Genomic DNA, 24,321 nt, shown 5'->3' with positions numbered 1-24,321 from the left:
ATTTAAGACTTAGTTGTCATATGTGGATTTAGGGATAAATTTATCTTAAACCAGCCCCCTAAAATGATTAATGAATTTGTGTGAATCTTCTAAGAATAAATCTAATGATTTCATTGGTGTCAAGTCTGGGTAAGAAATAAATTTACTGTTTTTATCCAAAAAGATGTCAAAATCTTTTGGAATGCAACTATAGGCAAAATAGCAAAGGCCAGGATACGTTTTGACAGCACTCCAATTTTGCCTTTTTACATTAAAAGAAGCACAGTTAAACCTACCTCCAGGTTATCTGGGCATATTGCAGCTGGCAGACCCCTGAGTTAGTTTTGACAGTGTTCCTACTTTGCCTGTAAGTTTTTGTTTTTGTTTTTTTTTTTAAATTGTGACCACCCTTAAATTGTCCCTTACTCACAGTTTCATAACTTTTGCCTGCTCAATGGTTCTGATTTGTGTGTGTGTGTGTGTGTGTGTGTATAAGGGGATTCGCAGTAAGACTATATTGAGATATTTGAATAGCTTTTTATTTCCTTCCTAGGTGACGATGAACAGAGTGATTGGTTCTATGAGGGCGAATGTGTCTCAGGATTCACAGTCCCCAATTTTTTGCCCAAGTGGGGACCTGACCGCCAGTCTGATATGGATCGAATGGAATCAGGCCTTGAAAAAATCTCAGAGCCAACATTCCTTCTGCCCTCTCGGCCTGTTACAAGAGGTGAGATTCTTATGTGAATTCTTGTGTATTGTGGATACACTGTAGCTCAAATCAAGTATGTAACAGGCATGTGCAACTTTCAGAGTACATATTGGTGAGAATAAAATAGTCTCTTGGATTATAGTGTAATGTAGAAACTAGGGATCATAGTACATACCTCAGACCAATATGAGTTTGCATACAAATGAATTGATATAATAGCGATATGTTCTAGCATACTAATTCTGAATTAATTTCAGTTCTTTGACCATAAGGAATTGTCTTGGGTTAACAACGAAATAGACCCTATAGTCTATAACACACCTTGGTGAAAAGAAGATGCTGCGATATACAGTGCATCCATGTCTTGTGGTTACCCTAGTTTGTAATATGCATAAGCTCCATAGAACAGAACCTGGAAATCAGAAGCTGATCTAGACTCTTGTTCTTTATTCCAGCTGATTCTGTTGGTGTTTTTTTTCATGTTTCTTCATTGTACTCTTTCTTTTCAGGATTTCACCCACGTTTGAACCGTCTTCCCAGTGTTGCTACACGCTGTCTTAGGAAGGGCCGTAGAAGGCTGGTTAGCAAGGTATTGCTTTACAGGGGATGTTAATTTGGTTAGCACCTATTGTCAAGAAATATACCTATTGGTGAAATGTGCCATGAGGTTCATTCTAACAGTTTCAAATGTGTATTCATATACAAAGTCTAGTTATGTGTAAGTGTCTTGATAAAATTGTTTTTAATGGCAATAAGATTCTGTCGGAAACTAATAAGTTGTTATGGAACGGAGGTTGACTAAATATCAATGTGTGCAGTATAGAAAAATCTGCAAATATAAGCAAGAATGTTGGTACCAAGCAGAAAGGAATGGCCTTCTGGAATGAGGAAAGCTGTTTTGACAGCTGGGATGGAGGAAATAAATATTGATTGACATATTAGTGTGGTTCTTGTATTACAGTAGATTTAAACGCTGAGAGTTGTGCCTGTCATTTGCAAGGCATTTCATTCTTTATGAAATATGTATATCCAAGCATTTCTTACCATCCTTGGAATCCTTTTGTGTATGAAGCTGGAATTCTGCAATCTCAATTTGCCACATATAAAGCAGAAAGGTTTTGGGGAAGCTTAATTTGCAATAATATGTAATGGTACTTAGTGTGTGCAGTTTGTTTATTTAAGAGCCGTGGTGGTGCAGTGGTTAGGGTGCAGTATTGCAAGCTAATTATGCTGACTCAGTTCAAGTCTCACTGGCTCAAGGTTGATTCAGCCTCCCATCCTTCCGATGTCGGTAAAAATGAGGAGCCAGATTGTTGGGAGGTAATATGCTGATTCTGTAAACCACTTAGAGCCTAAGTGCTATTGCTATTTTAGGAATTTCATTTGAGCATAGAAAGAAGAATCTTATGTGTTAAAAAGATTTGACTCATCAGTTAATTAGCTTAAAGTGTGAATGGCTACTTCTTTAATATGTCCTTTCCATTTTGAACAAATTTTTCAAGCCCTTTCTCTTTACTTACCAAGTTACAGAGTCGAAATATGTTTTCAGTTATAGTGAATATTAGGTCTTAGGCAAGGACTATTAGGCCACTGGTAAAAGCCTAGGGTCATAGGCTTTTTAAAGGTTCCTCTAATGAGAAAAATAATATTTACTTGTTTAATTCATCTTAATCACCTTAAAGGGATCTATGTCATTTGCACTGGAGGTCACTGCTTCCCCTCCTCTCTTCTCTTCTAAATTGTAATAATAAATAATGAGTTTCATTCAAAGCTCCCTGCCAGCAAGCTGCTAATTACCCAAAGTATCGCTTGTAATTTACACAGTAATAAACTGTAAATTTAAACATTACGGCAGTTTAGGTTAATAATTTCTCTACTGTAACCAATAGCTCATCTTTCATCCCTGATGTTGCTTTCACACAAGCCTTGTATTTGATGGTGTTTTGTGTTTCTGCACACCAACTCACATTTCTATTGATAATGAAATCCTAGTTTTCAGGGAATTTCTTTATATAGAACCCTATGAATATATGCAACAATACATAAACGTATATTTCTGAATGTTACTTTATTTTCTTGCACAATGATTCTGAAATGGTTTGATCCAGTTGATTCTTTTCCTGGTCTTGAATAATGTGATTGCCCCCAGAAAAATACAAACTCGGTTGTTTTACATAAGGGTCTTGGCAGTGGCAGTCCCAAAGTGGATCCTAGACTCAAAAAAGCAATAAGAAATTGCTCCATTATTTCCAGGATATGCCCAAACTACCACTTTGGGAATAATTAACTCCAGTTTTAAGAACTATTGCTCTAAGTATTAAATAGCTTTAAGGCTGATTCAGTTGAAAGAATAACTTTTATGGAACTGTTGGTTGTAAGAAATTGCTGAAAGTAGAATAGCCTTGCAACAGAAATGGCTGATAATTGTCTGGGAATCGTGTTCCAGTTAAAGGAGGTATTTGTTGAAGTAATTTTGTTTCTTAGACTTGGACCTAGTCTTTGATACAGTACTGTACGTTATATAATATATACAGCTAAAAATAAAGAATAAGCTAACTAGCTTTCATATGAGAGTTCTGCAATTAACTCAAGGTACCTAATTGTGATTAACAAGGTTAGGATGTGAATAGCCATGTATGTGCATCCTCTTTAAAAAAAGCAAATGCAAACAGCTCTTCAACTTTCATTATTTCCTTGGGGGTATAGTATGATGCTAAATATGTCATTAGAATCTATATTAGTTCCTTATTTGATAACATGTTCTAATGGATGCTTTTTCTAAGGCTGATACATACAGAGGGGTGATTTTCATTGCAACATGACTAAAGGAAGGGTTTAAGTTGTCCCTAACACTAGGTATAAAATTAGAAGGAAGATTATCAGGGATGGGATGAGGGTGTGAGCGAGAGTCATGGGTCAGGGAGGGTGTCAGGGATTGCACAAGAGGTGCAGTGCCGAAAGAGTGTGCGAGGGGGTATAGCGTGAGTTAGGGAGAGTGTGGAGGTGTGCACATTGAGAAGGGAGCGTGACAATATGCTATTGGCCAATGTAGCTCGACTGCAGAGGGGCTGGATAAAGGTTCTTGAATGGCAGAGACTTATCCCAATGACCTTCCCTTGATTTTCTGAGGAAACGAGCAAGGAGAGCTACAAATGGCGATGACAGGGGTGTGGGACCACCAGCACTATGAGGGCTGGTTGCAATCACCATTCATTCAGCACCATGGATGGACTAGAAGACCTTCAAGGCCCCTTTCAGCTCTGGTGTTTTGTAATCATCATAAGTTGCTGAACAAATGGTCTAGCTCAGGGCTTTTCAACTTTTTCACCCATTGTACCACTTTTAGGATATGGCAACATCCACCAGTCGCCTAGCAAGGTGTCAACTTGATGACCAAAAAAAAAAAAAGAAAAAGGAAAAAAGTGATGAAGTACAGGTAGTCCTTGACTTATAACAGTTAGCTTAGTGACTGTTCAAAGTTACAATAGCACTGAAAAAAGTGCCCCCAAGCCACAGCCGAGGAAGACACCTGCCTGCCCGCCCGGCGGCGCTCTTCCTCCTGTCTGAGGTTTTCATTGTTGTGAGCATTTCTGTTGAGGATTGACAGTGGGGGTGGGGTGTGAGAGGGTGTCTGGTTTTTATTTCCCCCTCCCCTCTATTGGGTGGTTGCAGCAGGTTTTGGTCACTACACATGACCCTGGGACACTGTGACCATCATAAATATGAATCAGTTGCCAAGCATCTGAATGTAAATCACAAGACCCTGGAGATGCTGCAACATTCCAGCTGATCGGCGCTTCTTCTGGGCTCAGCAGAAGCGCTGGAATCAGTGCCGAGCTCCAGCTGGAGCCTGGTGCTGATCCTGGTGCTTCCGCTGAACCCTGACAGCCCCGAAGAAGCGCTGATCCTGGCACTTCCGCTGAGCCCTGACAGCCCTGCAGCTCCAGCCATCTCTCACTCAGGCTTGTGTGGTGCTGCCACTGGTTCAGCTCATTCCCCTCCCCCACTACCACTTTTCTAGGATGGTCACGTACCACCTGCCAGGTGCCAATGTACCACAGGTGGTACCCGTACCAATGGTTGAAAAGACCTGGTCTAGCTCAAGGACTTCTTCCTTCCTCTCCAATGAATGTAAATACAAAAAATAATTCCCATCTTGCTAATTATTTGGGGATGGGGTGGGATTAGGAGGCAAACAAAGGCAGAAGGTGTGAAAATTATTAATCTTGTCCGTTTCAAGCCTTGCTAGCACAGAAGGGAACATTCCAAAGGGAAGTGGATTGAGAAAAGGAAATTCCTGATCATGATTTCTCACTTAATGACTATTTTGTTTAACAACATTGTTTAACATTCGGGAGTATAGTAAGATCCTGCTAAACTCCTCTCTACCCATTCATGCCTATACCTCTGATCTCTTAAGATGTCGATTAAAGTCAAGAAATCCACCACTCCTCACAGCGCTTAAGCTGCTGGCCGAACATCAGAGCACTTTACAAAAGTGGATGGAAGCATGGAGTAGCTATACCTCCCAAGATATTTCTGAGCATATTAATCCTAATAGTATACCTCCAGGATTTAATCTACCCCGACACATATGGGTGACATACAATAGAATTAGAACAACTCATGGGGTGTGTGCCGATTCTCTGTATAACTGGGGAAAGACACCTTCAGCACAATGTGATTGCGGGGCTCCCAGACAGACTATCCAACATATAGTGAGGGAATGCACTAATAGAAGATACCCAGGAGATTTTAAGGACTTCCTCTGCGTAACAACGGCAGCTACTGACTGGATCTCCAAACTCGACATTAAACTCTGAAATGTTATTTCTGTTTTCCTCTTAGGTTTTATAATTGCTTCTTTTTAAAAAAAAATGTTTTAACTGTTCTAACTTGTAAATATGAAGTGCTTTTAAGTCTGTGTGTGACCAGCCATACGCTAAATAATAAATAAATTAATGTTTAACAACAGAGGTAGAATATGAAAAAATGTATGATTTACAGTCTGTCAGAACATTTCAGCAATAGTTAAATATAACATATTTGAATTGTTACTGAGATTGAATTTTAGCTTGAAACACAGGATAAGGAGCCAGACACACATGGCAGAATTTGGCTCATCTTATATGAAATACGTGGAATAAGCATATTTTTATACCAAACTTAGTAGACGTAAATTACAATTCAGACATTCTAAAATGCTTGCTGTTTCATCTGTGTTTTGTTTTGTTTTTTAGCAAACTTGGAAACAAAGTCTTCATAGGGAATATTTTCCTTGAAGTCTAGATAATTATACAGCATTGTAATACAATCTTGCAAATAGGTTCCATTGAACTCAGCGGTACAAACTTCCAGGAGGAAGTTCCATAGACTGCATTTTTTTCAACCAAGTTTGCTGTTGAGCTTTAGTGTAGTCTTGAGACTACCTATTCTGAGAGTACTTAAAGTCAATCAGATTCAAGCTGAGGCATTATTATTATCTTGGGACTATTAGCTATAAGCAGAATAATAGCTAGGACACCATTGAGTTGAGCTGGAATCTTGATGGCTATATAGATATGTTTATGTAATTTTGTTGGCAGAAATATAGAAGTGATTTTCTCCTGCCTTCTGCTTTTTCCCATCTTCCTGGTTAACCTTCAGTCCTGGGATTTGCTGTGGTGTCTTGTCTAAATACTAACCACAATTCAATCTCCTTAATTTTTTGATATCACTAAGGTGTTGCTCCTTGTCCCAACTTAAACAAAGCAGTGATTGTGGGGTTGATGATTGTTGCTGTTGCTGCTGTTGTTGTAGTTTGTCTGCAATTTTCTTGGCAAAACTTTCTGAAGTAGTTTGCCATTGCCATCTTCTTCCTAAGACTGAGAGAGAGTGATTAGCCCAAAGTAACCTATTTGGCTTTGGCCTAAAGCAAGATAGAACTCATGTTCATCTAGTTTTTTGCCTAGTACTGTACTTACTCCCTAGATCAAAGTGGTTCTCACTATACACTATAGGTAAAATGATTCAATTGAGCATGAAAGTTAACTTATAAGGTTGTTTCAGTATATTCAGTATATTCTTTAATTTCTCAGAAGTTGATTTCATGCCGTGTAAGCATGAACTTAGAACTGGTTTGTAAAGGAAGACTGTGATTTGGGGAGTAAGATTGTTCTAGGTTCAAACTATATCATGGAGTAAGAAGGGGCCATTTTGCCATCAAGTCTGATTCTGTTCTCAAAGCAGAATTCAAGTAAAAGCAACCCAGAGAGGATAAAATTGAGCCAAACACCATCATATTTAATGAAGGCCATGTCATGTGTAAAAGGACACATGGATGAATGCAGTTTGCACTTTGAACTCATTGTTACATCCAATTTTGTATTAGATCTTGCTTGAAAAATATTATGTAATGTACTCAGTAATATGGGTACTAGCAGTTTTCTTCTGAAGTATCTCATGATTGTTCCTTTTCCTAAAACTCTAAAAAGTTTTGCCGAATACTATTTTAAATTAGATTTTGCTTCCCTAATTTATCATACCTTGGCTTGTGAACTTCAAGGCAGTAGATGATTACTTCCTTTGGCTCAGGAAGTAAACAGTATCTTAAAACTATGCATTATGACTTGAGCCTCAATTTGCTGGCCAACCGGGCACAGCTCTTTGGAGGAGAATGTGAGGGAACGTCCAACAGACCCTGGGGAAGTGAAGGAGGAGTTGCAAAAAGAGACACCTCAACTCATGAAAGTGGGGAAACCTAAGAAAGAGACACAAAACAACTTTGCTTTACTTACGTTAGGTATAACTTGAGCAGGAGAATTTCTCTGGTAGGCTTTCATGCTTCTGTTATATTACTCTGCTAGCAACAGTGATCTTTCCAGAAACCAAGTGGTTCATGTTTCTTGAGTTTGCCAGTTTTGCAGGGCTTGACAGAGGAAGATACGACATTTGTAGCTCTTCTACTCTCCCACCTTCATTCTTGCTACTGCTGTTGCCTAGTTTTACTATGCGGCAGTTTTGCTATTCCTCCCTCCAGGTTGGGTGGTATTGAAGCAAGCCTTTGTTTTCCTCCCAGAAAGGAATCATGGAACCTTAGTTTTGCTATGTATGTAGGGGGTTTTTTGTATGTATATATGGGAATGAACTGGAGGAAAACAATGATGTTATTGTGTTAATTTAATTCATTTTTAAAATGTCCACATATTTATGGCAACTGTTTTATATCGTTAACCCTGTTTTGGTGGCAGTCATTTTGAAACTGTGCTCTGATTCCGCAAAAGCTGAAAATGGCTTCTTGTCCTGCAAAAGACTATACCGTTTAATACATACTTCTCCCTCCCTCCTTCTCTTCTTCCGCTGCCCAAGAAGTCTCGCATGCTCTTTTTGGATCAAAACAGCATTTCTACCCCACCCTACTTATAGTTAGTTGAGGCTGACTTAGGTTTCAGTAAATGAGTCAGTGTAGTTTTAGCCTTAGTCTTTCCCCCCTCTTACTTTGTGTTTCAGGAGACCATCATGAATGCAATGGGTACTGAGAGGATTAGCCACATCATTGGTGATTCCTGCCAAAAAGAGTAAGCATCTGGGCACAGTAGATAAAGATCTAGAACTTTGGGGTTGGGCAGGAAGCAAATATTCATTAGTTTAAGTTTATTATAATATATATTGTAGATCAAATATGAAAGTTTATCCATGGACGCATCCATAGGGAGTGTTGGGGAAGAGGGGCAAATGATGAAAGCAGAAGCACACTGCAAACTCCAACTCTTTATATATATGTATCATAGCACTGCCTGCATATGTGAAAGCATCAGATCCTATGGGTGCTTCTTCTCATAATAAGGAATTAGCTTTGTTTTTCACTTTATAGGATTGCTGAAGGACATTATTTCAGCATATTTCAGTAAACAATGGTTGTGTTTGTTTGACTACCCACCCATCCCAATTCTGGTCACATTCCATCTTTAGTTTTTAATGGGGTTACACTTCTTATGCAATACTAGAGTGCAATCTGAAATCGTTTGGACTCATTCCTATTCAAAAAGAAGTTGGCAACTATGGCCAAGAAGGCCTTTACATAGGTTCTTCCAGGAAGCCCTTCAAACAGTCACTGATATCTTGTTTGCTCTTGGTTGGGCCACTGTAATGTGTGGTACATGGGACTGCCCTTGAAAACCTCTCAGAAGCTACGATGACCCAGATTGCAGTGCAGTGGTATGTAGCAATGTGTGTTGTGCTCCACACACATATCCCTGTTGCTTTTGAGCTGCACTGACTGTCAGTTGGCAATTCAGGATGCTGGTTATTGCCTCTTCATGTCATATGGCCTGGCTCCCCAAGGGACCACTTGTCTCCTGCCTGTTCAGTGAGATCAGCGAGTGAGGCTATACTTTGGGTCCTATTGATTAAGCAGTGTCATGTTGCAGGACCTAGGACTGTTCCTTCTTGGTGATAGCTCCTGCTATCCTTCAGTGACATGTCCCCCTGATATCCACACTATTCCAATCCTTTTGATTTACTGCATGTTGTTAAAGACCTGATTGTCCTCGCGAGCCTTGGATTAAGATGTGGTTGAGTCCCTTTGATTTTTGATTCTGTCTTCTAGTCAGTTGGATTCTTTTTCTTAGATATATGCTGCTTCCTTTTAATTGGTAAAGCCACCCAGAGTTGTTATGAAATCAGGCAATCTTGAAATTTAAACAAATAATAAGGAGCTGCCTGCCACCTGAAGAAGTGATAATGTATTTGCCTTTCTGCATTGACACAGTATGCCCTGGTTTTTTCCACTCCTTTAATAATGGCTATTGGACTATTCCCCATTAGTTGAATCATATTCTGCAGTCTTTTTAAATATGCATTTATAAAATACACAAAACCCCAACGCAAACAAACAAAAGGGATATCAATGCTTGAATAAATAGTATAGCCACTTAATTATAGTAGAAAGATACCCTAGTAGTAAAAATTTCAGCATTTCTGAAATAATATTTTCCTGGATTAGATCATCCTAATCATAGATTTTGGATGGGTGATATACTGAAATTTCTCTTTCTAAAGGGAAATTAGGGTATTGTAATCTTGAGTGAGCATTAAAGATAATGTGGTTTCCCATGGATGTGCTCCTTTGGATTGAATTTCTTGTCATCCATTGATATTTGGATTAATTCCTACTGTCTTATAATTAACTTTAGCAAATCTGCCTTATATGGATGTTTAATCCTTTTCTTTTCTTCTTTATGCATCACATTTTCCTTGTTTCTTCATTTCTTCCAACTCTGTTCTCCTGCTCCGTTCAACTTCATCTCTCCTACCACCTCTCTCTAGTTTCTGGTTGCCATCAATGGGAATGAGAGATCGCAACCAGGTAAGCTGGCTCTACTTTGTATATTCTCTCATTTGATTTCTATCTCTCTAGAAAGAACCAAGTGCTGGCTTCCAATTTCTTCCACATTGCAGCCTGGGTCCAAGAGGTAAGGCAGCGCCATTTTTTGGTCCAGCAGACCACTATGGCTCCTTGTACCAAATAGAACCCCAGAATGTTAGCTTTCTACAATTTTCTTTTTAGCTGCAAATGTTATTTGCATGTTTCTGTCAATTCTTCTGTATTTATGACTTTTCGGTCTATGCAGTCTTCTAATTTTTCTTTCTCTTACCATATTTTATAGCTATATTTTCAGTCATGCTAATACCTACTTACGTGCAATTGGTGAAGCAGGGAAATAGGAATTTTAGTTAGGATATTGTTTTATAAATAGTGTTTATTTTGAAACCCACCAATGTTGAAATCTCAACAAAATTATGCCTGTGTAAATGTTTAATTTCTGAGCGTGTTGATTAGTTCATATACCACTTACATTAGTAAAATAAAATCATATTTCATCTTTTAATGGAAAAGCAGCTCTCATTTTCAGTTTTAAATCAGCAGTTCTAGTCCCTGTTCAGCACCAACCTGTTTTGTTTCACTCTAAATAACGTTAAAATTTCACCAACCACTCTTTTTCTGAACTCACTTTTGTTTTACATACTTAGGACTGTTGAAAGTCAGCTACTATTATCAGACCTTTTTTGGGTGAATTTGTACTTTTTAGCCAGAGAGACAGATAGATGCAAAAGGAAAGGAGAGTTAATTTATGAATCTGCGGGAAATGTCTTCTCTACCATTTGTTTGGATATTAGAATCTGTGATCAAATAGTCTAATTTAATGGGATTATTTAATTATAGTAGGCTTGAGCATTTAGTTTTCTAGTTGTTTTTGTTACTATTTATGCTTCCTGGATAGAAAGATCTTGTAATAATTGAAGAATGTTGTCTTCAAAATTAAAACAAGGATTTTTTGAAAGAAGTTAAATGTTGACCAGAGTTAATTTGGAAGGAGATAGAAAGAGGCGTTAACATTAAAATTTGTAGGACTAATGAAGATGGAGTTCGTAATATGATCTTGTTCTATTGAAGTTTATGTTTTTCATCATTGTCTTTTGTCAGAAAGCATTTCTGAAGATTGAGTTGATCTAAAAATTAAGCAAGGCAGTTGGGAATTGCATATTTGAATGATTTCCCATCTTGAAATCTCCAAATGAATGTGCAAATTTGACTTATCAGATATAAATATCTAAGGTAAACTGTTTCTAATATAAACACAGAGAAAAGGTTCTTATATATAAGAATATGCTAGTCTACTGACTCCAATCTGAGAGTTGTGACACTTGCTTTGCTTAATGTTTGAACAGCTCACAGCTTTTAAAAGAACTTCAGTCACTGCCCTGTTGTGTTCAAGAAGAAAATCTATCTGTGAATAAGTTTTGGTATTCCAATAGTTCACATACAATAAATAAATAATAGAGTATGCCTTTTTAATTGTTTCTGATAAATAATTTATTCTGCTGGTAAAGCTAATACATTCAGTTCCTTATGTCATTCTTAATAACAGCTTCTGCTATTATGTCAATGTTCTTTTTGTAATATTAAAGAGGCATTTATGACAGTTTCCAAACTGTCAGGGTTTATGACAAGGTTGTCAACCGATACATAAGAAACCATGTACAAATGAGAATAGGCTTGATACCCAAATAAAGAATATTTCCCAATACTTTGGAGATATCTGGGAGATCTGGGTTGTGAAGTTACATCCTGATTCCTGATGTATCTTAAAACAGGCAGAAAACATTTGGTTCTCAACTGGTTCTCAGTTTGTTAGATGTACAATTAGTAGATGTGTAATTGGCTCAGAATTCCCTATACTAGATGATACCATAAATGGTCATACACTGTGTAGGCTTGAATTCAAACATCTTTTTTCAGATAATATAACTTGGCATGCCTCTGTTTTAAATTTATAGTTCAGTCCATTATCTCCACTGTATTCCTTGGATGTTCTTGCTGATGCTTCACACCGAAGATGCTCACCAGCACGCTGCTCAGCCAGGTAATCACATGCTTTGTTTTCACATCATATGGAATGATACTTTTTTTGTTGGTTTTGGAACACATAAGTCTGAAAACATACAGTATATTTGTCCAACATTTCATTTCTACCGTTTCTAAAGAGACTCTTGGATGAATATCCAGTATGAATAATAATCATGAAAGTAAATACATGATTAACAACAACTTTACCAAAGTAAAAGAGCTTTGTATAAGAAAGCATTAAAAGTACTTACTATAATGAAACACAATCTTATTCATAGCCATTACTCTGTAGGGAGAAAATACCATGAGATGTATCTTTATTAGGACCAACCAAATATTTATAATGATTATTTGACCAAAACACGTATAGTTTTAAAGAACTGTTTGGTTGACAGGATGTTAAAAAAAACAACAACAACAAGGAATAGGGAAGAAGCAATAACGTTTAAGAATTAGTTTAGCTGTTTTATAAGGCCTGCAGTATGACTTCTTGAGAAGAAATGGCAGAAAAAAGCAGTTCCATGAAAAGTGGAGCTGATGACCATATGGAATGAAAAGCCAGCAAATAGACCGGCTCTTCATAATTCCTTTTCAGACAGGGAGAGGACTTGAGATCACCCACAACTACTCTAGAAAATTGCTGCTCATGAGGAGACTGCAAGACAGTAGTCGCTGGCCAATTTAGATATCTGTGAGATGGGGAAATAGCCATCTTGCTCAAGATGCAGTTGGCACCATTAAAAAAACACTGGCTTTGCATACCTTCTTTTCTGATCATTTTTAGAAATTGCTTGTTAACCGATTTTCACTTATTATGGACCTTTGGATTGACAGATTTTCAGCACTGAGTGAGTTTCCTTCAATCCATAGGAAAATAAGTTTTAAACATATAGGCTTAAGGTTTGGTTTTGTTTTTTAATTTTAGAAAGTTACAAATGGAAAAAAAAGATTTGGGAATTATAAGAATCTTTCCCATGGGAAAATGCCTTTTTTAATTTAAAAAACCCCTATGAGATTAGACTTTTAAAATTGGACACTAGAGGGAACTAGAAGCAACTAAATATTACAATTAAATGAGAATGTTGCTTAAATTTGAAACAAAATATTTTAACACTGACATACTGAAGGATATTTTTGAACATGGGATCCAGAAATTAATTTTAAGATATAGATAGACTATGCTTATAATATGTTATGGAAGAGGAACAACTTTTACCTGATTTGAAAGTGATTTAAAATGACAGACTACAAAAATGACTTGGAAAAAGATAGTACACAGGACATACAAAAGAAACTTGCTGATGTCTTAATGATTAAAAGGAATATACAAATAAGAAATCCAGAGAGTGACCTGGACAATTTTCTTATATTGGATTTTCAAAAGAGGAATTTTGTGAGAAGAGACAAAGAAAATATGAAAATAAATCAAGTTTTAGGGTATTAGTTGAAGGGACTAAAGATCAGGTGTTAGAAAAGGAAAGAATATAGCATTGGTTTACTTGATCAAGATTAAAATAGATATGTTGTTATCACTAGTAACTCTTAAGGGACTCTATCAACCAAATTTCAATTTCCAAATTTGTTGCATCTTACTCATCACTGTTCATGTACTATATTCTATTTCCATTAATCTCTCTTAAAGAAACTGAATTTTCAATTAAAAGTACAAATTATTCAGTTTTCCCCCCAAATAACACCATGCTTTCTCGGTTAAATAGGCAAATGACTTTCCATTTTTACTAAATGAAAGAAACATGAAATAATAATAATAATAATAATAATAATAATAATAATAATAATAATAATAATAATAATAATAATAATAATAATAATAATAATAATAATAATAATAATAATTTTATTTGTATACCGCCCTTCTCCCGAAGGACTCAAGGCGGTGAACAGGGCAAATATAAAATACAGAAGTACAAAAATTAAAAGTGATTAAACAGGTTGCCCGAAAGATAAAATACATTAAAACAATAAAGCCCTCACCCATCAGGCCAGGCCGGCTTGTTTGAACAATTAGGTCTTCAGATCGTGTCGGAAGGAGCGGAGGTCGGGCGCCATCCGGAGCTCGACCGGTAAATGATTCCATAAATCCGGCGCGCCCACAAAGAAGGACCTCCCCCTGGGGGCCACCAGGCGACATTCTCTGACCGGTGGCACCCTGAGGAGGCCCTCTCTGTGGGAGCGCACAGGGTGGAGGGAAGTTGATGCCGGCAGCAGGTGATCCCTAAGGTACTCCGGACCCATGCCATGTAGGACTTTAAAGACCATTACCAGCACCTTGAATCTCACCCGGAAGACAACTGGGAGCCAATGCAGCTCACGGAGCAGAGGTGTAACGGAGTATCGGGAGACTCCCAACACAACTCTCGCGGCTAATAATAATAATAATAATAATTTTCAGAAACTGCAGTTAGTTTTGGTTGCAGTTGTCTATCCCAATCTATTTTACCAATTTGTTTCCCTTTTTTTTTGACTGCTTGTTTTTGCTAGTTTTGTCTGCCTTTACAGAATTGGCACCAAAAAAAAAAAGGCAGTCTGCCTTTACAGGTGTGTTATATTACTGAAAGTACTATTGTCAAGCAGATCCTGGAGAGAGGAAGCTATGTATCCTAGCCCATATTTTCTTTGCCTCTCAAATGGTTTATGATTTCAGTTTATTTTGGTAGCGTAGTGATTACCTGGTAACCCACTGCTTCATTTAAACAGAGCCGCCAGCTAGATTGTTGAATATGAGGCCACAAGTGTGCAAGGAGGAGCTCTTTAGTGTCAAGGAGATGGCTTTGTTGAGGCTTCCTTGGAAGATGCAGTTAAAAGACTGTATAAATTGTACTATAGCAAGATTTCTTTTCTAGATTTCTGTCTGTGATGTGTTGAGACTTCTCTCAAAGCATTAGAAGCAGCCCTGGGAATTCCACACCCATCATTAGAAGTACTCTGTGTCTGGTGTGTTTGGTGGCTGTTATCATTAGTAGTATAATTTTATTTTGCAACGCGAAGAGAGTTTTCTGCATTTTTTTTTGTCTCTTTCCCTGGAGATGGTTGGTATATTAATTTGCTGTATTGCCTTCTGGCTGTTCCCAGGCTGTTTTTGATTCTACATCATGGAATTTTAATGGCCTGCTGCCTCTCGGGAGGCATGCAACGAAGAGCATCTCAGGGGCTGCTTTTCCTTCTCTTCACATGCCTGTAATTGCTGCTCTTTAAGGGCACAAAGCATTTACTAATCACGCTTGCCTATCATAACTTCTGTTTTGACTGTGCTCTGGAGTAGGAAACATGAAGAAATTGGCACTGAGCACTCTCCTCTGCATTATTTTTTGGTTCTGAAATATATGAGCCGCGTTGTGACAGCAGACTTGATTCCCCCTCCCACACACACGATCCTGAATATTGTCTAATAATAGAATGCCTCCTTTTGAGGATGATTACAGCTTTCCTTTACACAAGTAGTGTGCTAAAGCAGTGGCCCCCAACCTTTGGGCACCAGGGACCAGTTTCATGGAGAGAGGTTTTTCCACGGGCCGGAGGCTTTCACATGCTGCCTGCATCCTGCGGATGGGCTTCACTTGTTTGTGTGGCCGGGTTTCTGCCATGCTGCGGACCGGTGATGGTCCATGGAACCGGGGGGTTGGGGACCCCTGTGCTAAAACTCTTAACGAGCCAACACTTAGGAGGAATGAGGTTAGCTCCATCTCTGTTAATGTTCAGGAAGTCCCTCAAGGCCTGGCTATGAGAATCCCAAAGGAGCAGTGAAATTTTTAGATGGCCGCGTAACTGTGGCTGATGCTCACTCTCTCCATGGCCCTGTGGTTTTTATATTTTAATAATGACTGTTTTGTAATTTTAATAAGGATAGTTTTTAATAAATTTATTATTTTGATAAATTGTTATATGTCACCCAGAGTCATTTTTTGTGAGAAAGGTGGTCATATAAACTAACTAACTAAATACACAGACACACACACACACACACACACACACACACACTTAATGGTATATTTCCTAAGCAGAGTCACTGCCTGTTGAGATCCTTTATCTAAAAAACAGAGAAAAGTAAAATTTTGGACTCATTGGATGGTCTCTCGGATGCACAGTAGGTGAAGGTAATATGAGCATTTGGCTCTGTCAGGGTTGGCCGTGAAATGAATCCCTGGGACTTTGCACTGAGTCAGACATTTAAGTATTTTTCAGTACTCCAGAAAATGTCTCTGGTCTAAAGGAAGGCATTAATTGTTTAGCCACTCAGAAATTTTTTTCACTTGTCCCTGCAGGTGGGTCTGTTAGATGGTGATACATGCTGCAGAGATGGAAGGGATTAATCACATGGGTAATCGTTAATTAATTACCCATACATTTTGATTATTAGCTTTGTATGGCTGAGTTAAGGGGCAGGGAGAAAAAGGTGGAATTTTTGTTTCACTAAAACATTTTATTTGCCATTCAGGGGTGGGCAAGCTTTTGAATTAGGTGTAATTTTATACCTGGGCACTTATCCATGAGGTATAATGAGCTATTTCCTCGATACAAATATGTGATTATTGAATTGATTGGATGAACACTGGTTTCTATGTGCAGTGTGCAGATCAGACATGGTTGTTCAGCTTTCTGGTGTCATTTCAAAGAGGCAGAAGAGCTCTGTTCTTACTATTAACTTTGACCTTTGAAGGCATCAGAAATAGCCCCAGGTGGTACCTCAAGGCTTAGAAAGGTATCTTTTATGCTGCCTGCTGTGGATGCAGTGTGTACAACAGCAATAGCTGAGCTGAATACTGTCAATCCAATACCCTTGATAGGAAATATTTCTTCTTAATGGTTCCTTTCCATGAAGGTAGCTGAATAAGTTGTTTAAAAGACAACTGTTTCCCCTGTATTACACCTTTTTGTAGTGCAATTCCATTAGTACAGTTCATATAATTCAGGTTATTTAAAATATTTTGAGTTCTGATTTGGGTACTTTCAGGTAGAAAATTAAGGTAGAATTATTTTTATAATGTCTAACATTCTACTTCCTGCTTGTGAGCTAATTATAGATCACTGATTTCTATGCATTTGTATGTTTTATCTATGTAGATTTAAAGGGGGTATATCTTGGATCTTTTGAAAACTTATTGTTGCTCAGGTTCAATATTTCATTCTTGCTTTCAATTGAACACTTTGTGTGATTATCATTCTGAGTACTGTATTTGCAACTAAACATAACTTCTGAATGATTTTTATTGTTTAGAAATGTTGATATTCTGATACAATCCTAGGGCATTGTTTTTCCGGCATTTGGCAGTGTGCTAGTTCTCTAGAGTAGCATAAGAATGTAGTTAATTGTCAGAAAAGTGAATATATTCATCGGTGAATATCTCCATTTCTCTTTAGCCCATCTATTAATAGACCAAATATGCTTAAATCTAATAGAAATGTTTTATTGTATTATTCCTCTGCTAAACATCTAGGTTCCTTCCTTACATTGAAAGCAGGACTTCTGAATTGAGACTATCCATGTTGTCAATAGCCATTGCTGCTGTTACAGTATTACTCTGAGGATAGCAAAAGTAGGTGAGAGAGTGTAGGCTGTAGGCTGTGCGTTAATTTTCCCCACTGTAAACCTGAGATACAATCCGTCTTACTGAGGACACTTGAAATCCAGGCCAGAAGTGGAATAAGCCTTGTATTCTCTGTGTAGTGCAATGCAAGCTTGAAATAAACACTTAACACACCGTTAGTCCAAGCCTGAGATCAATAGGCTCTTGATTTAGAAAACAATCAATAAAGGATATATTTGAATAAATAGCTACAAAATTTATAACCTGATGTACCTATGTTTACTTCACTAGTTACCTTTTTTTGTTTCAGCAAAGTATTTTTAGCATTATCTCATCTTACTATATTTATACTTCACTTTCCCTTGTTGATAATTCTTATAACTGTATGTTAATATCCCCAATATTTCCTTAGTATCATTTTGCCTCCTAAAAAAGAGGCAAAGCACTGTGCATTGAATGACCATATTTAAAGTAGATCCACTGAATTTATGATTATTTTTTCCATTGCTTTTAATAGGACTACTATAAATCTATAAGGTAAAGGTAAAGGTTCCCCCGCACATGCGTGCTAGTCATTTCCAACTCTAGGGGCCGGTGCTCATCTCCGTTTCAAAGCCGAAGAGCCAGCGCTTGTCCAAGGATGTCTCTGTGGTCATGTGGCCGGCATGACTAGACGCCAAAGGCGCACGGAACGCTGTTACCTTCCCACCGTAGTGGTCCCTATTTTTCTACTTGCATTTTTACGTGCTTTCGAACTGCTAGGTTGGCAGAAGCTGGGACGAGTAACAGGCGCTCACTCTGTTACGAGGCACTCGGGATTCGACCTGCCAAACTGCCGACCTTCTGATCGACAAGCTCAGCGTCCTAACCCACTGAGCCACCGCGTCTATAAGTTGGAACAAAATCAATGTCTTGTTTGAAGGATATACATGTCTATCATTCATAGTACTGTCTTATTTTTTCATATCAAGACTAAGCCAGGCATGAATAATAATTATCTGGTATAACAGTGAAAATATATAAGGCAGGTGTTTCTATATTACCACAAAGGAACATAATTAAAAACTTCAGCACACTGCCTTTTGCATCATAGAACTTAATATGTGGAGTAAGGGAGCCACTTGTGAAACAAATTGATTTATAGCTAGTGGTTTCATTGCACCCTCAATGTACATTAAGTACAATGTGCTTAAAAAGAGAGCACAACTGTAACACAAGGCAATGGGCACTTCAGGCTGTGGAAGTAAAAGGGCTTGAATGTGCCGCTTTATTGTGCCATAAACGTTTTCAAAATTTTAAAATCTGCATTTATTATGGATTGGTCTATGAAGTTGCCCTATAGCTAGTTCCTATGGGTCAGGCAACTGCATCAGGAAACGGTCTAATCTTTCTAATACTTTGTAACTCTGTCAATCATTTATTTATTGTTTGATCATAATAGATTCTTCTTTCCTTTCTGAAGCCCTTGTCTATAGTTAAACACATGTAACTCTTCTGTGTTCTTTGATTTTATGCATTTCCCCCCTTAAGTTACCTTTAGCAAAGTTTTCCATAAATGTGGAAAAATGTTTTCGAAGCCAGATAATTTAACTATAAATATTTAATCTATTTTTCTTCGCTAACAAAATTCATTGATAGTTTCTTCACAGAGTAGGAAATGTACAGTATCTCTACTCTTTGGAAGCGTGCTAGGGAAAACATTCCCTCTGGTTCCTGCTCATTCAGTATGTAGAATATCGTGTCAAGTCTCCTTCGTTTTGTAGGGTTTTACCATACTGTGTATTGTTAGCACTATTAGATTGTTAGCTTTCATTTATGTTTTTGATTTTTTAAAAATCTCTTTAAATTTTGTTAGCTGACTTCAGTGCTCAGCAGAGAACCAGTGTATAAATCAAATCAATCAAATAAAAAGAATTGTTGTTATATTTTAAAAATAGCGCACAATAAATGCTAATTAAAAATTATCTGGCTGATGCATTTCCTGTTAAAGGACCATCAGTGTGGTACTTGTTGGCTTCTTTTTCTGATTGGTATAGTTTATTCATTCTCTAGGCAGACTAATATACATCTGGGACCCCCGTGCTCAAGGGACATCAAGAGAAAACGCAAACCGGTTATGGCAACAGCTTCACTTTCCAGCCCCACCTCAGGTAAAGGGCTAAAACTTGCTTCAGTAGTTAGTGATGTGGAATGTGGCAGGTTTGGAGGAGAAATTATTTGAAATTCATGAGAAGACCCATACTTTAAAAGATCTGTCGTTTCAACTGATTTTGTCCATATTAAAAAGCAGGCACCTTATGGGAATATTATATAAATTTTCCATTTGTTGTACTCAGATGCCAAATTTAATATTGGATACTGTCGTTTTGGCAGTAACTGTTGGTTTGCAAATGTTTGAGAAGTGCCTGATAAAAACTCAGATGTCAGCAGTAATTGGAGCCTTCATAGCATGTTGTGTTTTGTAGCTCACGGTAGCAAATTATTTTGTATGGTAAAAGATGTTGTATGTATGCAAACCTGACTCCTTCTACATAATTCAGCCGGATTGCACAATGTGGTGTTGCTTCCCACAAAATTTGTTTTCCTTTAAGATTGCATTATTAATCTGTCCAGTCACCGGTTGTGGTTCCGTAGAAATATTTTGATATAAGAAAACAGGATATTTATTGCTTTTTTATGTCAGTATTTGGGCACTTTGACTGAAGAGCATCACACTGAGTAGGAAATATTATATTGTGTTTGAAAGTACAGTGCTAGTTTTTATGTGCTTGGTACAGGAAGCATGATGATATCCCAAGGGAATCTAGGCAAGTCTTTCTCAATCTGGTGTCCTCCACATATTTTAGACTCCTATAATTTATTTTACAAGGTGTCTTATCTTTTTTAAAAAGATCCATGACTATGGGTAGTATGACAGTTATAACTGTGGGAGGGGTCATAAGTAATTTTTTTCCAAGGCTGTCCTAACTTGAATGTTATTAAGTGATTTATCATAAGTTGAGGTAAAAGGTAAAGGTAAAGGTGTGCTAGTCGTTTCCAACTCTAGGGGCCAGTGCTCATCTCTGTTTCAAAGCCGAAGAGCCAGCGCTCGTCCGAGGACGTCTCCGTGGTCATGTGGCCGGCATGACTAGACGCCAAAGGCGCACGGAACGCTGTTACCTTCCCACCGTAGTGGTCCCTATTTTTCTACTTGCATTTTTACGTGCTTTCAAACTGCTAGGTTGGCAGAAGCTGGGACGAGTAACAGGCGCTCACTCTGTTACGCAGCACTCGGGATTCGACCCGCCAAACTGCCGACCTTCCGATCGACAAGCTCAGCGTCCTAACCCACTGAGCCACCGCGTCCCTTAAGTTGAGGACTGTCAGTATAATAGTGTTGAATTGGACAAGGGGCTGAGAAAGAGCAACTGGCCCAAAATTGCTCAGTGACTTTACATGGCTGAGGGTAGACTTAAATTTGTATCCATGTTATATCCAATTTTATCGTTCTGCTGGTGAAATTCAAACCACCATCAAAGACAGCTGAGGAATGGAGCTGGGGAGAGAGTCTGAAGGAATCCAAGAGAAGTACAGATGCCTAACATTTAATGTAAATTGAAGATTTCTGATTTTAGGGTAAAAATGCTATAGAGGCTATTATATTTTGATCATGCCAAACTGCATCGAAAGAGTAAAGCATATGTGAAAAAGAAGACATTATAGGGAGATGAAGTTAAACCTTTCTTGCTACGTTTGTTTATGTTACTTAGATTTATATCATTTAGTCACAATGACTCAGATGGCTTACAGTATCATGCGTAACATAAAATCTTGTCACTCCCCATAAAACCAGCACCTCATAAATCAGATCTACCCCAACCACAACGAAAACCCTCCCCAATAAAAAAAGCAATCTGTCACCATCACTAGTGCCCAAATTCTTGTCAAGTTAGGCATCTTTGTATAACTTTCTGAAGCATCAGCAAGGAGCAGGCCAAATAAACCAAAGGTGGTAGCAATAGCAATAGCACTTAGACTTATATGTTGTTGTTGTTAGTTGCGAAGTCGTGTCCAACCCATCGTGACCCCATGGACAACGTTTTTCCAGGCCTTCCTGTCCTCTACCATCTTCTGGAGTCCATTTAAGCTCACACCTACTAGACTTATATACTGTTCCATAATGCTTAATAGCAGTGGCCCCCAACCTTTTGGGCACCAGGGACTGGTTCTGTAGAGAGAGGTTTTTCTGTGGCCTGGATGGAGTGTGGTTTCGCATTCTGCCTGCATCCCGCAAATGGGGCTTTGCTTGGGTTCATGGTTTCTGGCATGCTGTGGACCCCTGCTTTATAGCACTCTGAGCACTTTACAAATGTCAGCATATTGCCCCCAACAATCTGGGTCCTGATTCTACTGACCTCAGAAGGATGGAAGACTGAGTTAACCTTGAGCCAGTTCAGGATTGAACTCCAGGCTTTGGGCAGAGTTAGCCTGCAATACTACATTCTAACCACTGCGCCATGGCTTTCGGTAATTGTGTAGTGTTGTGGCTATTGCCAACACCAATACAACTGATTTCCTACAAGATGGAGATTCTAAGTACCCTCTTGGTAGGAGCAGGATTTGGGGTTCAGTTAATTTTTTTCTTTCCAATTCACTGTAGATTAGGCTGGGGAAGAAAAGAAAATATTCATATTATCAGATATTGGAGAAAAAAACAGGCAAAGATACAGCTGCTCACAACCATTCACCCTGCCCTGTTTTGCTATGTTTAAATCAAATAAAGGAAAAATAGAAAAAAGAAGAAGATTGAAAATACAACAACATGAAGTATAGATATAAGGGGCTCCTCTCCTGTATATAGATATATACCTAGGAATTATTTTACATAACAATTTCAATAAAAGATAAATGTATTTTAGTGCAATATTTTATTCCTTGCATAATCCATGTTTATAGGCACATAAGTAACATTAGTTCTTCAGTTCATGCATTTTTATGTCTAATGTTGAAGGATTAAAATCTCAGCAACAGCAAAGCGCCCGACCTTCGCTCCTTTCGCCGCGAGCTAAAAACATACTTTTTTGAACAAGCTGGCCCGGCCTGATGAGGGGATTGGGGGGGGGGGTTGCTACTGTTTTTTATTAGGTTTTAATGATGTATTTTAGTATGTGGGCATTTATTTAATCTTGTTTTAACTTTTGTAATTTGTATTTTTATTCTTGCCCTGTTCACCGCCCTGAGTCCTTCGGGAGAAGGGCGGTATAGAAATAGTATTAAATAAATAAATAAATAAATAAATAAATAAATAAATAAATAAATAAATAAATAAATAAATAAATAAAGGTACAGAGAACCCATTTCCATTGTGTGGCTGTCAAATTCCATCTAGTTGTTATGTAGTTCAAAAGGAGACTAAACTCAATTTGAAATTAAATAATTATAGATACTTATTTCTTCTTAGAACATAGTACCTTTAGTTCTAATCACAGTGCTAACAACATGATGATTTACTCATTTCTTTTCTCTTCAAATACAGTAGAGTATTTGTTGATAATAGATACTGTATTTATATAGATTGGGAGCTTTTTGGTGTCATGGGATTTAACAACCCATTCCAATAGCTTAGGTTAGGTGCCTTTGAGACTGAAAATTCTGCTGGTACAAATTGAGTTGTCAATACATGTTAATTTTAAGTAATGGTAGCCATTGTCAGATGACAAATGGAATTTATCTTTTGACATAGGAAATTATAAGACTCATTGTTATCATTCACTATCTGATCGAATATGAAGATCTTAGTATCCATGCAGATTGTCCATGAAATCATCCTGTCTGCCTGTTTATCTTATCTTATCTTATCTTATCTTATCTTATCTTATCTTATCTTATCTTATCTTATCTTATCTTATCTTATCTTATCTATTCCTTCAGTCAATTTCTGTAGCTGCCTACCTCAGCCAAGTGTCTTTGGGAGGCTTATTGTTCTAAAATTATAAATCAAAACAATTTAAAAACATTAAAACAATAAAACATCCACAAATAACAGCTGTGATGATTAATCAACTAACGTTAAAGCCAAATAATGGAATCCTTAACACATTCGGAACCCCAGGCTCAGGTGTATAGTCAAATTTTTAATGGTTTATGAAAAGCCAACAGGGTTGGAGCCATTCCAATCTCCAAGGGGAGAATTTTCCAAAAAGCAGGGGCTTCAACCGAAAAAGTTCCATCTTCTGGTTCCCACCAGTCGACACTCTTGACTGATGTAATCTGCAGCATGCCTAATCTATTGGATCAGATTGGATGGCTAGAAACTCTTGGAAAAGACAGTCCTTCAGGTAACCCAGTTCCAAGCCATGTAGGTGCCACTTTAAAGGTGGCAACCAGCACCTTGAATTGCACCTGGAAACACACCAGCAGCCAGTGTAGCTCACGGAGTAGTGGTGTTACATGTGCTGTGTAGCCGGCATCATTTATTACCTTTTAGTTGCATTTCACATCAGTTAAACTTTCCAAATGCTCTTCATGGGCAGCCCCATGTAGAATACGTTATAGTAACATATCAAAAAAGGTATGTACCCACTGTCATCAGTTCCAGTGTAGGCCTGTTAACAAGTGTATTCCACAAATTTGGTTGAAGACTTTAGTCAGATGCATCAAGTCTAGAGTAGAGGCATAAATTTCAGAGATAAATAATAAAATATCAGTAATACTAA

At 37.9% G+C, this 24,321-nt stretch overlaps 1 protein-coding gene across 5 annotated transcripts in view; it reads left to right on the top strand.

The window, feature by feature from the left end:
- The window catches only part of GPATCH2L (G-patch domain containing 2 like), a 45,187-nt gene that overhangs the window by 10,167 nt on the left and 10,699 nt on the right, over window positions 1-24,321 (top strand). For 2 of the 5 annotated variants that reach the window (XM_081344560.1, XM_081344559.1), the window contains exons 4-7: window positions 533-709; window positions 1,201-1,280; window positions 12,011-12,096; window positions 19,679-19,776. In XM_081344560.1, the coding sequence (XP_081200686.1) occupies window positions 533-709; window positions 1,201-1,280; window positions 12,011-12,096; window positions 19,679-19,776 (441 nt within the window). Of the gene's footprint in view, window positions 1-532; window positions 710-1,200; window positions 1,281-8,179; window positions 8,248-9,997; window positions 10,038-10,088; window positions 10,144-12,010; window positions 12,097-19,678; window positions 19,777-24,321 lie in introns of all 5 variants that reach the window. The other 3 variants (XM_081344557.1, XM_081344558.1, XR_014028565.1) reach the window with 3 other exon arrangements.

Source organism: Vipera berus (assembly GCF_964194415.1).
Source record: "Vipera berus genome assembly, chromosome: 1".
NCBI classification, from domain to species: Eukaryota; Metazoa; Chordata; class Lepidosauria; order Squamata; family Viperidae; genus Vipera; species Vipera berus.
This window is presented reverse-complemented; position numbering and strand designations above follow the sequence as displayed.